At 39.6% G+C, this 15,617-nt stretch overlaps 1 protein-coding gene across 1 annotated transcript in view; it reads left to right on the top strand.

Annotated features, from left to right (window-relative positions):
• Positions 1-15,617, top strand: part of Kmt2c (lysine methyltransferase 2C) — a 220,794-nt gene that overhangs the window by 51,027 nt on the left and 154,150 nt on the right. Inside the window, exon 2 of the mRNA XM_051152203.1 lies at positions 1,641-1,729. Within this exon, the coding sequence (XP_051008160.1) occupies positions 1,641-1,729 (89 nt within the window). The remainder of the gene's footprint in view (positions 1-1,640; positions 1,730-15,617) is intronic.

Raw genomic sequence — 15,617 nt, 5'->3', positions numbered from 1 at the left:
CCCTCTGGGAAAACAGCTTTTAAATACTGAGTCACCTCTCCAGTCCCTGTAATGACATTTAATAATGACAAATGTCAATAAAGGATAGTTATATCAATTTTTCTTCTTACTAGTAATATATGTCACGTACAGTGACACAAGCTTCAGTGCCAGAGGCATGAAGGTGAAGAGCACTATGGCCAAGGCAACTCTTATGAAAGAAAGCTTTTAATTGGGGTCTCACAGTTTGAGATGTTAGTCTAGTATTATGTCAGGGAGTGTGGTGGCATGCATGGTGAGAGAGAAGTGGTTGAGAGCTACATCCTGAACTGCAGGCAGAGAGGCTGAGAGACAATGGCCCTGCCATGGGTTTTTGAGTACCCTGAGGGACACATCTCTTCCAGCAAGGCCACACCTCCTAATCCTTCTAATGCTTTCAAAGAGTTCCACTCTCTGGTGACTAAGCATTCAGACATATAAGCCTATGGGGGAAATTCTTATTCAAACCTCCATATTTGGCATCACAGATTCCTTTTCAAAGGGAAAATTGCCTCTTCGCTTATCTTGAAAAATATTAATTAACTAAGTAAAATTAATTGATTGATTGGTTGAGTTTGGTTCACACTATGTAGTCCTAGAACTTGCTATGTAGACCACGCTAACCTTAAACTCTGAGGGCTGGGATTAAAGGCTTGAACTACCAAGTCCGGCCACTTATGTAAGCTAGATTTTCTTTCTTTGTTTGTGTTTTTCCTTTAAGATTTTACTTAGTATTTTATTAGATTTAAATTATTTCTGTGTCTCTATGTGTGCAAGTGCACATGTATGCGTCATGGAGCACTTGTGGAAGTCAGAGAGCAACTTATAGGAGTTTGTTTGCTGCTTTTATCATGTGGGTCCCAGGAGTTGAACTCAGGTCATCAAGGTTGGAGGCATGCACCTTTACCTACTGAATCATCTTATTGGCCCAATTACATGAGTTTTTTTGTAAGTAGAATTTTCAGGTTAAATTTCATTAAGTGTAGACTACAACCTTTTTAAAGTCTGAACTTTGTAAAGAACTTATTAGAAATTTAAAAGCTAGTAGGGAATCTTGGAAAGGTCAGGTTAAAGAGAGGCAAAATCCTGAATCAGTACTTCCAAAACTTACTTGTTTCTGTCCTCACAAACCCCCCCCCCCCCCCCCCCCCAGCTTTGGCTGTCCTGAACTCACTCTGTAGACCAGGCTGGCCTTGAACTCACAGAGATCTTCCTTCATCTGCTTCCTGAGTGCTGGGGTTAAAGGTGTGCACCACCACTGCTGGGCTGTCCTTATAAGATTTAAGGAAGAAAAATATTGCTTGATGTGCTATAATGCTGGTGAAACTTCCAAGTGCGCCTTAAATTTTAATATTATCGCTGGGCGTGGTGACATACACTGTGAGTTCAAGGTCAGCCTGGTCTACAAAAATGACTCCAGGACAGCCAAGGCTAACACAGAGACCCCTGTCTCAGAGGGGGGAAAAAAAAAAAATCAACATTATCTGGGTAGTTCATGTTACGCATCTCAGTAGTTGGGAGGATGAAGCAGGGAGACCAGCCTGGGTTACATTTGAGAATATCTCAAAAAACAACCAAGCAAAAAAATTTAACTTTATTTTTTGTTTTTGTTTTTGCTGGAGGCCTCGAAGTAGAGGAAAATCTACAGTGGAAGATGAGGACAGCATGGATGGGCTGGAGACGACGGAAACAGAAAACATTGTCGAAACAGGTATTGAATAGCAATGAGAGTTTTGACAAAATACATAGTAATTTGTATTTATTGAAAGAGTCCAGATAGCATTTGTATAGAAATGTACTATGTTAGCATTTGTCTGTATATGAAACTCTTAAATCTTCCATCTGTTTAAAATATTTGACTACTGATAGAGTGAAAAATTGAGGTCTCTTTCTCAGTTTTTCCTTGAGTCCTCAAGTTTGAATTATTTTGCATATATGAATGTCTTTTACTAAAGCACAATGACTACTTTCTAGAATAAACTCATTTTATGCCTTTAGCATATTTTTGACTTGTGAACCATCAAGTATTTGTTCAAAGCTTTTGTAAATATGAACAAGGAGGCGAAATGTTTCATTAGTAAATGGCATTATGAAGTCCTGGGTTAAACCATTAGTTTCTGTTGTGCTCAGCTGTTAGGTACCCTAAACATACTGATGAGCGTGCGCACTCGCAAGAGTGGACAAGTAAAATATCAGAAATAATTTCTAAACCTGTAACAAGTTAGTGATTTTATAAGTTGGGAGATTGATGGCATGAGTAGAAATGTCTACATGGGATATTCTCTTTGGCTGTGTTTTCCACACACGGATGGCGTCTGGACAGTGTTCTACTCTCTCTGCTGTTCACCAAGATGAACATTGTCTTGATGTGTATAGAATCTCACAAAGGATCTTAGGAAAAAATCAAAAGGTTACATTATGTTTTCTAAAAAAGATTTCCTATGTGTATGAGTTTTGCCTGCATGTATGTATGTGCACCACGTGCATTTGGGGTACCCAAGGAGGTCAGAAGAGGATGTTGGATTCCCTGGAACTGGAATTACAGATAGTTGTGAGTTGCAGTGTGGTTGCTTGGAATCAAAACTGGATCCTCTGGAAGAGCAGTCAATGCTTTTTAACTACTGAACCATCTTTCTACCCACACATTATTTTTTCCCCTAAGTGTTCTCGTTCTCGGTCTCTCGGTCTCTCGGTCTCTCGGTCTCTCTCTCTCTGTCTGTCTGTCTCTCTCTCTCTCTCTCTCTCTCTCTCTCTCACTCACTCTCTGTGTGTGTGTGTGTGTGTGTGTGTGTGTGCGCGCGCGCTGTCAGTGGTCAACCTGTGAAAGTTCTCTCCTACTGTATTGACTGTGGGGATCAGACTCAGGGCATCAGGCTTGGCAGCAAGCTCCTTTGCTCACTGATCCATCTCTTACAAGCACTTGTTTTACATTTTAAGATATAGAAACTACTTTATGCTTATTTCTTATTATGTAAGTGTAGTTCACATTTTTCTTTCTAATGTGTCTCATTAGTTAGAGTGACAAAGTGGAACTTGGAAGTTCAAATTTTTCCCTCCCTTTCTTGTTCATTTTCCTTTCTCCTTTCCTTTTCCTTTATTCTTTAAAGTTTTCAAAAAAAAAAAAAAGCTAAAAAAAGATTTTATTTATTTTATGTATGAGTGCTCCATCTGCCTGTATACCTGAGTGCCAGAAGAGGGCACCAGATCTCATTATAGATGGTTGTGAGCCACCAAGTAGTTGCTGGGAATTGAACCCAGGACCGAGAAGAGCAGATAGTGCTCTTATCTGCTGAACCACCTCTCCAGCCCCCTCAAAAAATACTTTGTAAAATTGTTATTTTTTAATTTGTGTGTGTATTTTAATTATGTGTGCGAGTAATAGTGAACAGAGCACCCAGAAGAGATACTGGATGCCCTGGAATTACAGAGAGTTGGTTGCTCTCCAACATTACTATTGGGGATTCAAACTGGGAGCAATAAATGCTTTAACTGATGCATCTCCTCTCAGGACTCCTTTAAAGTCATGATGCATATCTTCCTGTGTAGTCCTGGAACTCACTCTATAGACCAGGCTGGGCTGGAACTCAAAGTGCTGTGATTAAAGGTGTGCACCACTATGTCCAGCCCCTTTTAAAGTTTTAAATGATATTTTCAACATGATTATTTTGTGCCTTCTCAGAAAGCTACAGAGCTCATGCTCTATGGAAAGAATATTTTTGAGATCTATCTTCAACCTTTCAGCTGTTCCTTACGGACTTTTCATCTAAGGAAAATAGTATGGGGGAGGGAAAAGCCTTAAGTTGTAGGAATGCATATCACTGTTGTTTCAGTTGAGGACTGATTATGTTGCTCTTTGTCTTGTTTAGTAACAGAGTAGCTGTTAGAAGAAGAGACATTATATACACACTATAAGTGTGAATTGGTATATGCTGAAGCTTACCTCCAAGTAGCTAGTTAGCTTTCTTGTTTGTTTATGTGTTTATTGAGGTAGGTGTCTATGGAGCCCTAGTTGTCCTGTAACTCAGTGTGTAGCCAAAGTCTCAGATCCACCTGCCCCTGAGTGCTGTGATTCAAGGTGTGTGTTACCGTGCCCGGAAGAAATCACTCTGCCCGTGCATCTGCGTCCACTTATATACACATTAGTCCTCCCTCCTTCCTTTACGTTCTTCCCAGACTCTAGTAACCACTATTCTATTGTTTCTTTGAGACTAACTTTAGCTTTCATAGTAAAATGAGATGTAGTATTTGTTTTTATGCTTTGACTTAAGATAGTATATAAGTTAATATAGTATTGTCCATTTCCACCCATGTTTCTGTAGATGGAGTAAATTCTGAGACTGGGTCTCGCTCTACAGTCTAGGTTAGCTTTAGATCATTATATACCTAAGGATGGCCTTAAACTTGTAATCCTTTTGCCTTTCCATTTTGAAATACAGAATTTTGCTTTGTTGCCCAGGCAACTCTTAGGGTCAAGTGCTCTTTGGTGGCAGTTTCCCAAGTCTTGAAAATCTCCCTCTCCCTCTCCCTCCCCCCGCCCCTCCCTCCCTCCTCACCCCCATCTCATTTTCCAAGTTAGCTTTTCTCTGTATAGCCTTGCTGTCCTGGAACTTACTTTGTAGACCAGGCCTGCCTCCAACTCACAGAAATCCACCTGTTTCTGTCTCCTGAGTGCTAGAATTAAAGGCATGAGCTACCTTCAGCCAGCTATGAAGCCTTCTCCCCCACAACCCCTTTCTCTTTTTCAGGAACATTGCATATAGTTTTCTATAATAACAACTGATTTTTCAAGAAGATTATTTTATGTGTATGAATGTTTTGCCTGGATGTATGTAAGTGTACCTTGTACATGCCTGTTGCCCTCAGAGGCCAGAAGAAGGTGTTGAATCCTCTGGAACTGGGGTGACACAGGTGGTTGTGCGCTTCCCTGTGGGTGCTGGCAATTGATTTCTGGTTTCCTGGAAGAATAGCCAGTGTTCTTAATTGCTGAGACATCTCTCCAACTCATACCTGAGCTAATTTACATTCTTACCATCACTGATGAGGGTGGGCCTTTATCTTACCAGCACTCACCCATTTTTGTCACAACTTTAAGGATGCCATCTTGTGGTTTGGTTTTCATTTCTGTGATAATGAGTTATTTTCTTAGATGACCTTAGTATCACATAACATAGCCACCTCTTCCTCTGCTCTCAGTTGAGTTCTAAGTGTGTTGGAAGTATATCACCTATTAGTGATAATTTGTCCCGTTCTCCAGGTTGTCCATTTTGTTGATGTTTATTGTTGTTTTACAGATATTTCTTTGAAATCTTATTCGTCAGTTTTGCTTTAGTTGCCTGTGGGTTACTTTTTTTTCCGAGGAGGTTGACATATCTAAAGGCTTCTTTGTGCTGATGGATGGTTATTGAAATGTTCCTTCTGCTCTTCTAATAGTTTCAAAGTCTTGGATTTTATATGAAAGGCTTTGAGGCAACTGTAAATGTTTAGAATTAGGGTCCTGTTTTATACCTCAGATTGTATACCTACTTTGCCTAGGATCGCCCCTTTCACCCCTTCCTCTCCTTCTTCGTGTGTGTGTGTGTGTGTGTGTGTGTGTGTGTGTGTGTCTGTCTGTCTTGATTTGTAGCTGAGTTTGGCCTAGAACTTAAGGTATTAAGTTATGTGTCATGAACAGTCTACTTATGTGTTGTGTATTTTAGAGTCAGGCATTATAATGCTTCTAGGTTTTGTGTGCCATACATCCATGTCTCTCCCCCACCCCCACCCCAAGTTTCAGGATTGTTTTTGGTTCTGAAGGAGTTTATTTATTGAGATAGAGCCTCATATATAGCCCTATAAGGCATGGACCTCACTCTATATCAGGCCTGGCCTAAACTCCTAGAGATATACCCGACTCTACTTCAGATTGAAGGTGTGTACCACCACGCCTGGCCTTTCTTCCTTATGTGTTTTGTGGCCAGGTTTTCTAGTTCTTTGTAGAGCATCATTCGTATTTTTATTGGAAATTCCATTTAATGTGTAGATAATTTTGAGCTGTGTAGATATGTTTTTAAAAATTAGAAATAATTTTTTCATACAATATATTCTGATTATATTTTCCCTTCCTCCTACTCCTCCCAGTTCCTCCCCATCACCCCTCTCATCCGGATCTATAACCTCTCTTTAGAAAACAAACAGGATTCCAGAGTATAGTAATAAAATAAAACAAAATACAATCAGATAAAACAAAACCAAACACATTGGAATAGGACAAAACAAAAAAGCAAGAAAGAGCAAAAGAGATGCATATAGGTGCAGAGGAGACATGCACATTTTCGAACACACAGGAATCCTATAAAATACAAACCAGAAGCTGTAATATGTACACAAAGGACTTATAATGCTTTGGGGTTTTTTGTTTGTTTGTTTTGTTTGTTTGGTGGTTTTGAGACAAGGTCTCACTACGTAGCTCTACCTGTCCTGTCCTGGAACTCACAGAGATCTGCCACCCTCGGCCTCCCCAGTGCTGGAGCTAAAGGTGAGTGAGCACCTGTAATATTTAAAACAAAATGAAACAAAACACCCCCAGAAGTCCTGGTGTGTGTGTGTGTGTGTGTGTCTGTGTGTGTGTCTGTGTGTGTGTTTTAAGGATATATTTACTGTATTAAGTTTTCATGCAACCTCTCAAATGGCTCTAGTTTTGTTTGTTTATTTGTTTGTTTTTCAAGACAGGGTTTCTCTGTGTAGTCTTGACCTCAAACTCATATCTATCTGCCTACCTTTGCCTCCCTGAGTGCTGGGATTTTCTTTATCCATTCATCCATTGAAAGTCATTATGAATAAAGCATTAATGAACTTGTAGTAGGATGAAGCATCTTTTGAGCATACACCTAAGAGTGATATAAATGGATCTTGCGTAGGTTGATTTCTATCTTCCTCAGAAGCCCCCACACTGATTTTCCTACTGGCTGTACAAATTTTACTCCCCCACCAAGGAGGAGTGTTTCCCTTTACTCCATATCCTCACCAGCATGATAATCATTTGTTTTTATTGACCGTAGCCATTCTGATTGGTATAAAATGAAATACCAAATTAATTGTGATTTGCATTTTCCTGATGGTTAGTTGAATATTTCTTCTAAGTCATTTGAATTTTCTCTTTTGAGAATTCTCTGTTTAGATCTGTAGCCCCATTTTTTTTTTTTTTTTTTTTTTTTTTTTTTAAATTTTGGGTTTTCGAGACAGGGTTTCTCTGTGTAGCCTTGGCTGTCCTGGACTTGCTTTGTAGACCAGGCTGGCCTCGAACTCACAGCGATCCGCCTGCCTCTGCCTCCCGAGTGCTGGGATTAAAGGCGTGCGCCACCACGCCTGTGTAGCCCCATTTTTAATTGGCTTAATTGGCTTATTTGTTTTTGTTTTTTGGTTTTTCAAGACAGGGTCTCTCTGTGTTAGTCTTGGCTGTCTTGGACTCCCTTTATAGACCAGGTTGGTCTCAAACTCACAGTGATCCCCCTGTCTCTGCCTTCGAAGTGCTAGGATAAAAGGCATGAGCCACAACACCTGGCTGTTTGTTTGTTTTTTTGAGACAAGGTTTCTCTGTGTAGCCTTGGCTGTCCTAGATTCACTTTGTAGACCAGGCTGTCCTTGAACTCATAGCAGTCCATGTGCCTCTGCCTCCAGAGTGCTGGCATTAAAGGCATGTACCACCAAGCCTGGCTAATGTCCCCCCACCCCCTTTTAAAAAATGTTCATTTGTTTGTTACAGTGTTTTGCCTACATGTACACTTGCACACCAGAAGAAGGTACCAGATCTCATTAGAGATGGTTGTGAGCCACCATATGGCTGCTGGGAACTGAACTCAGGATCTCTGGAAGAGCAGACAGGGCTCTAAACCACTGAGCCATCTCTCAGCACTTGTACCCCCATTTTTAGTTGACTTATTGTGTCCTTGATGTCCAGTTTTTTTTAGTTCTTTATCTATTTTGGATATTAGTCCTCTATTAGATGTGGAGTTGGAAGAAATCTTTGTCCGTTCTGTAGGCTGCCACTTTGTCCAAATGACAGTGTCCTTTGACATTCAGAAGCTTTTCAGCTCATGAAGGCCCATTTATTAGTTGTGGCTCTTAGTGCCTGAGCTGTCGTGTTCTGTTCAGAAAGTCTTTCCCTGTGCCAGTGAGTTCAAGACTATTCCCCCACTTCCTCTTCTGTCAGATTCAGTGTATCTTGCTTCCTGTTGAGGTCTTTGCTCCATCTGGAGTTGAGTTTTGTAGGGAGAAGAGTACGGATCTAATTGCATTCTTCTACACACACCCCTCTCGTTTGACCAGCACCATTTGTTGAAGATGCTGCCCTTTTTTCCAGCGTTTGTTTCTGGACACACAAGTCAGGTCTTCATAGGTGTGCACTTATTTCTGGGTCTTCAGTTCAATTCTATCGATCAACATGTCTGTTTTTATACCAATACCATGGTGGGCTTGAGGTTTTGGCTTGTTTTTCTGAGACAGAGTCTCTCTGTGTAGCATTTTCTGTCCTGGAACTTGCTTTGTAGGCCAGGCTGGCCTACAGAAATCCACCTGCCTCTGTTGCCCAAGTGCTGGGATTAAAGATGAGCATCACCAGTGATGAGCTATCTTGATATTTTTAGTACTATAGCTCCATAGTGCAATTTGAGATCTGGCGTGGTGATGCCTCTTATAGTTTGTTTGTTTGCTTAGTTTTTCTTCTTTTTTTTGAGACAGGGTTTCTCTGTGTAACAATCTGGACTCACTTTCTTAGACTAATCTGGCCTCGAACTCATAGTGATCGGCCTGCCTCTGCCTCCCTAGTGCTGGGATTAAGGCATGCGCCACCACGCCCTCCTATAGCTCTTTTCTTATTCAGGGGGGTTTTAGTTACCCTGTGCTTTTTGTGTTTCCGTATGAAGTTGAAAATTGTCCTTTTAAGTACTGTGAAGAATTCTGTTGGATTTTGATGAGAATTGCATTGCATCTGTAGATTGCTTTAGTGGGATGGCCACTTTTACTGTATTGATCCTCCTGATTCCGGAATTGAGCAATCTTTCCTTCTTCTGATATTTTCTTCAATTTTTTTTTTCTTCCATGTCTCAAAAGTATTTTACTTGTGTGGTTAGAGTTACCCCAAGATACATTATATTAATAGAAGCTATTGTGAAAGGTATTGCTTCCTGACTTCTTTTTCTGTCTGTTTGTCATTTTTATGTGGAAAGGCTACTGATTTTTGTGTGTTAGTTTTGTATCCTGCTTGAAAGCGTTTATCAGCTGTCGGAGTTTCCCAGTAGAGCTTTTAGGGTCACTTATATAAACCATCACATCATCTTCATATGCAGATATTTTGACTTCTTTCCTTCCTATTTATAACCCTTTGCTCTCCTTCAGTTGCAATTTTGTTGGGGGATGGCCTTGTGCACAGTGTGTTCAATTGCTGATTTCTGTGCCCCATGATCTGGTGGCCCAGGCCTGTAACCCCAGCTTTCTGGGAGGCAGAGGCATTTAACTCTCCCTGAGTCTACAAGGCTGCCCAGGATTGCCCAGGCTACACAGAAAAACCCTGGAAAAAAGACCTTGGAAAAAGAAAAAAAGAGAGAAGGAAAGTAAAGTTTTTCTCATGGAACTTTTAGAGTCACGTAATGTATACTATCATATCATCTACAATATAGGTACTTTGACTTCTTTCCTATTTATATCCCTTAGATCTCCTTCGGTTATCTTATTGCTTTCTGTAAGACTTGCGTCCTGTATTCAACAGGTATAGAAAGTGAACAACCCTGTCTTGTTCCTGATTTTAGTTTCTTTGAGTTTCTGTTTAGGTTGATGTTGGTTGTGGACTTACTGTAAATTGCCTTTATTATGTATCTCTCTTGCACCCCTGTTATCTCCAGGACTTTTATTGTGAAGGGCATTGGATTTTGTTAAAAGCCCTTTCTGCATCTAATGAGGTGATGATGCTGTGGGCTTGTTTTTCAGTCAGCTTATCTGGGAGGTTACATATTCATTTGCATATGTTGAATCCTCCCTGCATCTCTGGGATGACGTCTAGGTGATCATGGTGGATATCTTTTTGCTGTGTTCTTCCATTCAGTTTGCAAGCATTTTATTGGGAATTTTTGCATCTATGTTTACAAGGGAAATTGATCTGTAGTTGTATTTTTATGTGGTTTAGGCATAAGTAACTGTCCACACAAAAGGCATTGGGACTTGTTCTTTCTGGTTCTCTCTCTCCCTCTCTCTCTGTCCCCCACACCTCTCTTTATCTTTTTTCCCCCAAGGCAGGGTTTCTCAGTGTAGCCTTGGCTGTCCTGGACTCTTTGTAGACTAGGCTGGCCTTGAACTCAAATCGATCTGCCTGCCTCTGCCTCTGCTTCCTGAGTGCTGGGATTAAAGGCATGTGCCTCCACGCCTGGCCCTTTCTGTTTCTTTTTGTTGAATAAATTAAGGAATATTGGGGTTAGCTCTTATTCGAAATACTGATAGATATTTTTGGTTCAATTACTGCTTCTTTTTCATTAGGGGCCATAGGTTTGTTTAAATTGCTTACCTGATTTTGATTCAAATTTCGTAAGTAGTTAGATAATAGATACTGAAAAAGTTATCAGATTTTCCAATTTGGTGGAGCAGAGTGTTTTTTTTTTTTTTTTTAATTTTATTTTATGTGCATTGGTGTGTTGCCTGCATGTATGTCTGTGAGAGAGTGTCCAATCTTGGAGTTACAGACAGTTATGAGCTGCCATGTGGGTGTTGGGAATTGAACCTGGGTCTTTTGTAATAGTAGGCAGTACTCTTAACTGCTGAGCCATCTTTCCAGCCCTGGAGTACGGGTGTTTAAAGTATGTCTTTGTGATTCTCTGGATTTCTTTCATGTCCCCTCTTTTGTCTCTTATTTGAATCTTATCTCACCAAACTTTTAGTTAATTTGACTGGCGGGGTTTGTTAGTTTTAACTGGTTTTCTCAAGGAACTTACTTTTTGTGTCACTGATTTGTGTGTGTGTGTGTGTGTGTTGTGTATGTATGTATGTGTGTGTGTGTTGATTTTTTATTTTTTTATTTTTTTTTTGGTTTCCAGTTTGATTTAATCCTGAGTTTGATTATTTCTTTCCATTTACTCCTTTGTGTGTAATTTCTTCTTCTAGATCTTTCAGATGTGCTATTTATTAAACTCTTTCTAATGCAGGCACTTAATTGTGTTCCATATGTTGGGGCATGATGTGGTTTCATTTTCATCCAATCCTAGAAAGTTTTTACTTTATTAATTTCTTTCCTGACCCATTTTCGTTCAGTAGTGAGTTGTTCAGTTTTCAAGAGTTTGTAAGCTTTCTGTTACTGATATTTAGCCTTGATCCATGGTGGCCAGATAGGATGTAGGGATTATTTTAGTTTTATCTGTTGAGACTGTTTTGTATCTAATTATGTGGTCACTTTTGGAGAAAATACCACAAGATGCTAAGAAGAAGGTATATTCTTTTGTGTTTGCTGAAATGTTATGTAAATATCTCTTAGGTCCATTTGTTTTATGATGTCGTTTAGCTGCAGCATTTCTCCATTTAGTATTTGGCTGTGTTACCAGTCTGATGTTCAGAGTGGGGTATTGAAGTCTCCCACTGTCACTGTGTGAGGCCAATATGTGATGTAAGCTGAAGTAGTGTTTCTTTTATGAGCATGGTGCCCTTGTGTTTGGTGCATAGATGTTAAGGACCACAATATCTTTTAGGTGGATTAAATGTGAGTCACCACACCCAGCTTTGCCTTAAGGGATTTTATTAACCTGTGTCATGCTTTGTGTCCTAATGTTTCCCATTGATATGTCTTTGGTTTTGTTTTGTTTGTTTTAAACAGGACAATTGAGGTCTGATAGAAGGACCTTCGAATAATATTCTCTGTTAGAACTTATAAATAATTTTAAAAATCGATATTGTTTTTCTTTAAATGTTTGGCTCTGGGCTGGAGAGATGGCTCAGAGGTTAAGAGCATTGGCTGATTTTCCAAAAGCCTTGAGTTCAATCCCCAGCAACCACATGGTGGCTCACAACCATCCATAATGAGAGCTTGTGCCTGGCTCTGCTAAGGTATTCTGTGATGGTTTAGTTTAAGTAGACTATATTTCAGTTTTTTTTTGCCCCATGAAGCTGTTCTTAATAGTCCCTAGTGATCCTTTGTGTTTCTGTTGTCAGCTATGTATTTGTTTTCATTTCTAGTTTTCTTTGTTTTGATTCATCCATCCCCTTGCCCCCTTCCCCCTCCTCTCCTCCCCTCCCCTTCCCTCCCCTTCTCTTCCCTCCCTCCTTCTCCCCTTCCTGTCTTTCTCTCTTTACTTTTTCCCTCCAAATATTTCTTTCACACAATCTGTTTTAGGAATAGTGTCTACTTAGGTCTCCCAGGCTAGGCTTATACTTCTCATTGCTTTAGCTGTACCTCCCTGTGTCAGCAGTGGCAACATCTCCACTCTTGCTTATTTCCCCGTCAGTGCTTTCTCTTCTGTTACGTTACGGTCGGCTGTCTGGGTTTCTTCCCCTCTGTCTTGTTTGGTCTGCTTTCTTCTAGTAACATGAGCAGCATCATTAATTGTTTACTCCTCTTTTCTTTTGGTGATGGGGAGGCACTGATGCTAGAAACTTAGTTCTTCTTTTGCTAAACCCACTAGGTTTGCCTTTACTGTTTTTATTTTTTCAAGAAAAATTTAAATTTCTCCCCTGATTACTTCAAATGCATGTTAAAATTTCATGTAATTTTATACTTTTTGAAGCCTCTCCCCCCCCCCCCCCCCCATTTTAGGCTTCATTCCTCTGTAGAAAAGAAAATGTATGATATATTTTTAAGTTTTTTTTTTTTTTTTTCCTTTTTTCCTGTCTTCTGAGGCTTGTTTGGGTCTGACCAAGAAATGACAAATGTGTTGGATGGCACTAAGTAAATATCTGTTAGGTTCATTTTGTCTATAATGTAATTTACCTTTGATATTTTTACTAAAAGTGTATGTATATATGTATGTTATGTATGTATGTATGTATGTATGTATGTATGTATGTATGTATGTATGTATGTGGATATGTCTGCAGAGGCTAGAAGAGTGGGTTAGATTTCCTGGAGCTAGAGTTAAATATAGGTCCCTGTGAGCCACCTGTTGTGACTGCTGGAAAACAAACTACTGAGGCATCTTTTTGGACCCCGCTCTTGCTTTAAACCTATTGTTTACTTGTTTTTATTTTTTTTGAGATCTATTTTTATTTTATGTGCAGGGGAGTTTTATTTGTGTGTGTGTGTTGTGTCCACAGAGGCCAGAAGAACGAAGGCTTTGAATCCTCTAGCACTGGAATTATATTGACAGTTGAGAGCTGCCATGTAGGTGCTGAGAATTGAATCTGGGGCTTTTAGAAGACTAATTTCTTAACTGCTAAGTAGTCTCTCCAGCCTCTCTAGCCCCCTTTAATAGTTCTTTGTTGATTTTTTTTTGTTGTGGTAAATCTGAAATTAGCTATGATTTGATACTCTCTCTCCTTTTACCCTCGTTGTTTTCATATTATTGAGTGTTTCAGTATTGTGTACATATCAACAGTTATTTCCTTTCTTAAATTGATCCCCTTTTCAGGGCTAGAGAGATGGCTCAGAGGTTAAGAGCACTGACTGCTCTTCCAGAGGTCCTGAGTTCAATTTTCAGCAACCACATGGTGGCTCACACACAACTATCCGTAATGTGATCTAATGCCCTCTTCTGGTGGCGCAGGTGTACATGCAATAGAACACTATACATAATAAATAATTTAAAAAATGAAAACTCCTTTTCATTATACAGTGTACCATTTCTTTTTTATTCTTTTGTTTGTTTGTTTTGTTTTTCGTGACTGGGTTTCTCTGTGTAGCCTTTGCTGTCCAGACCTCACTTTGTAGACCAGGCTGGCCTCGAACTCACAGAGATCCATCTGCCTCTGCCTCCCGAGTACAGGGATTAAAGGCGTGTGCTACCACGCCTGGCTTCTTTTTCATTCTTGTGTATCTTATCTAAGTATTATTTTTCCCACTTTCTTTTTATATTTATCTGTTATGTCTTTTTTTGATCCCTTTGCTTTCAGTATATCTGGTTTTTATGGATTTGGTTTTCACTTTTTTGGGGAGGGTATAGGTAGTCTATACCCTTTCACCAGAGGAACTTTGTTTTATATTTAAGGTTATTATAGACACAAAAAATATATTTGTTTATTGTCTTAGACTTAGATTAATATTTGTGGTTTTAAGAAGATCATTTTGTGTATATATTATATATTTGTGAGGGTAAATGTGCATCTGCTGGTGTGTGTGTTTCCATTTATTCACTTACTTTTGTTTGCTAACTTGTGGGAGTTGGTTTTCTTCCTCCATTGTGTGGGAATCAGGATTAACTCAGTTATCAGCTTGGTGGCAAGTGCTTTTACTCACAGAGCCATCACCTGCAGAAGATCAGTAAGCTGAAGATTTAACCTGAAGACATCTGAGGTCAGTTCAGGCTTCCACACAGCAAACAAGCACACAAACATGTGCGAACATGTGTGTGTGTGTGTACACACACACACACAGTCTTAAATTAAACAGAATCTTGTCTTAACTATAAATATACATTGCAAACTATAGAAAAACCAGTAAAGAGAGGAATGGGCTGTATGATATGCTAAGAAAAGAAAACAAACCATAAAATGATCAATTAAAAGAGCCACCTTGACGAGACGGCACAACACCACAGCCCTGCTAACTGGACAAGACGGCACAACACCACAGCCCTGCTAACTGGGACTAAGTAAGAAGAGCCTTAAATTCAGGCCAATCTGAGCTGTTACATACTGAGACCTTATCCCAAAAAGAAAGAAAACACAAGAGATTAGATTGAAAACAGTAGAGGACAGCTGGGTGAATGGCATGCCTGGTCTACAAAGCAAGACCGGGACAGCAGGCTACACAGAGAAACAGTGTTTCACAAACAGTAGAGGACAGCAACACTATTACAGCAAGAACCACAATGGGCTGACAGGTAGGTGGGTAAGAGTAAGGTTAAGAGATGTAGAATTCTGCACAGGACTAGAGTTCAGCTACCAGCACCAACACTGAGTGACTCACAACCAACAACATAATCCCAGCTCCAAAGAGGGATCTGACGCCTCTGGGGTCTCATGCACATACCCCACAGAGACTTGTGCACACAATTAAAAATAAAACTAATTTTTAAAATAAGAATCCCTTGATCACATTTAGATTAAATCTACCAATTTGAAGACAGGTTGTCAAAGGATTAAAAACATGAGCCGCTTATGTAATGCTAAGAAGAAACCTACTTTGAACATAAAACACATGTAAATTAAAGTACTGGTTTTTAAGAAAATCAAAACACAAACCAGAAAACCCAAACTGCTATTGTGCTAAGAGTCCTTCCTCCTCTTACATCATTGTTGATACTCATTTCACTTGTCGAATACATTAGCACACATATCTAATGCAAACTGGTAACGGTACATCAATTAAGTTATTTACTTTCATATTCTGAATTTGAGATGCTCTTTCTTTCTTTATGTGGACCCAACTTTATGAGTGTTTTTTCTAAGAACATTTTACAAGTTTTGCAAAGTAGGTTAGACAGCAACAGATGTGG

Source organism: Acomys russatus, chromosome 10 (genome assembly GCF_903995435.1).
Source record: "Acomys russatus chromosome 10, mAcoRus1.1, whole genome shotgun sequence".
Lineage (NCBI taxonomy): Eukaryota > Metazoa > Chordata > Mammalia > Rodentia > Muridae > Acomys > Acomys russatus.
The sequence above is the reverse complement of the archived record's forward strand: the minus strand, read 5'-3'. Positions and strand labels throughout refer to the sequence as shown.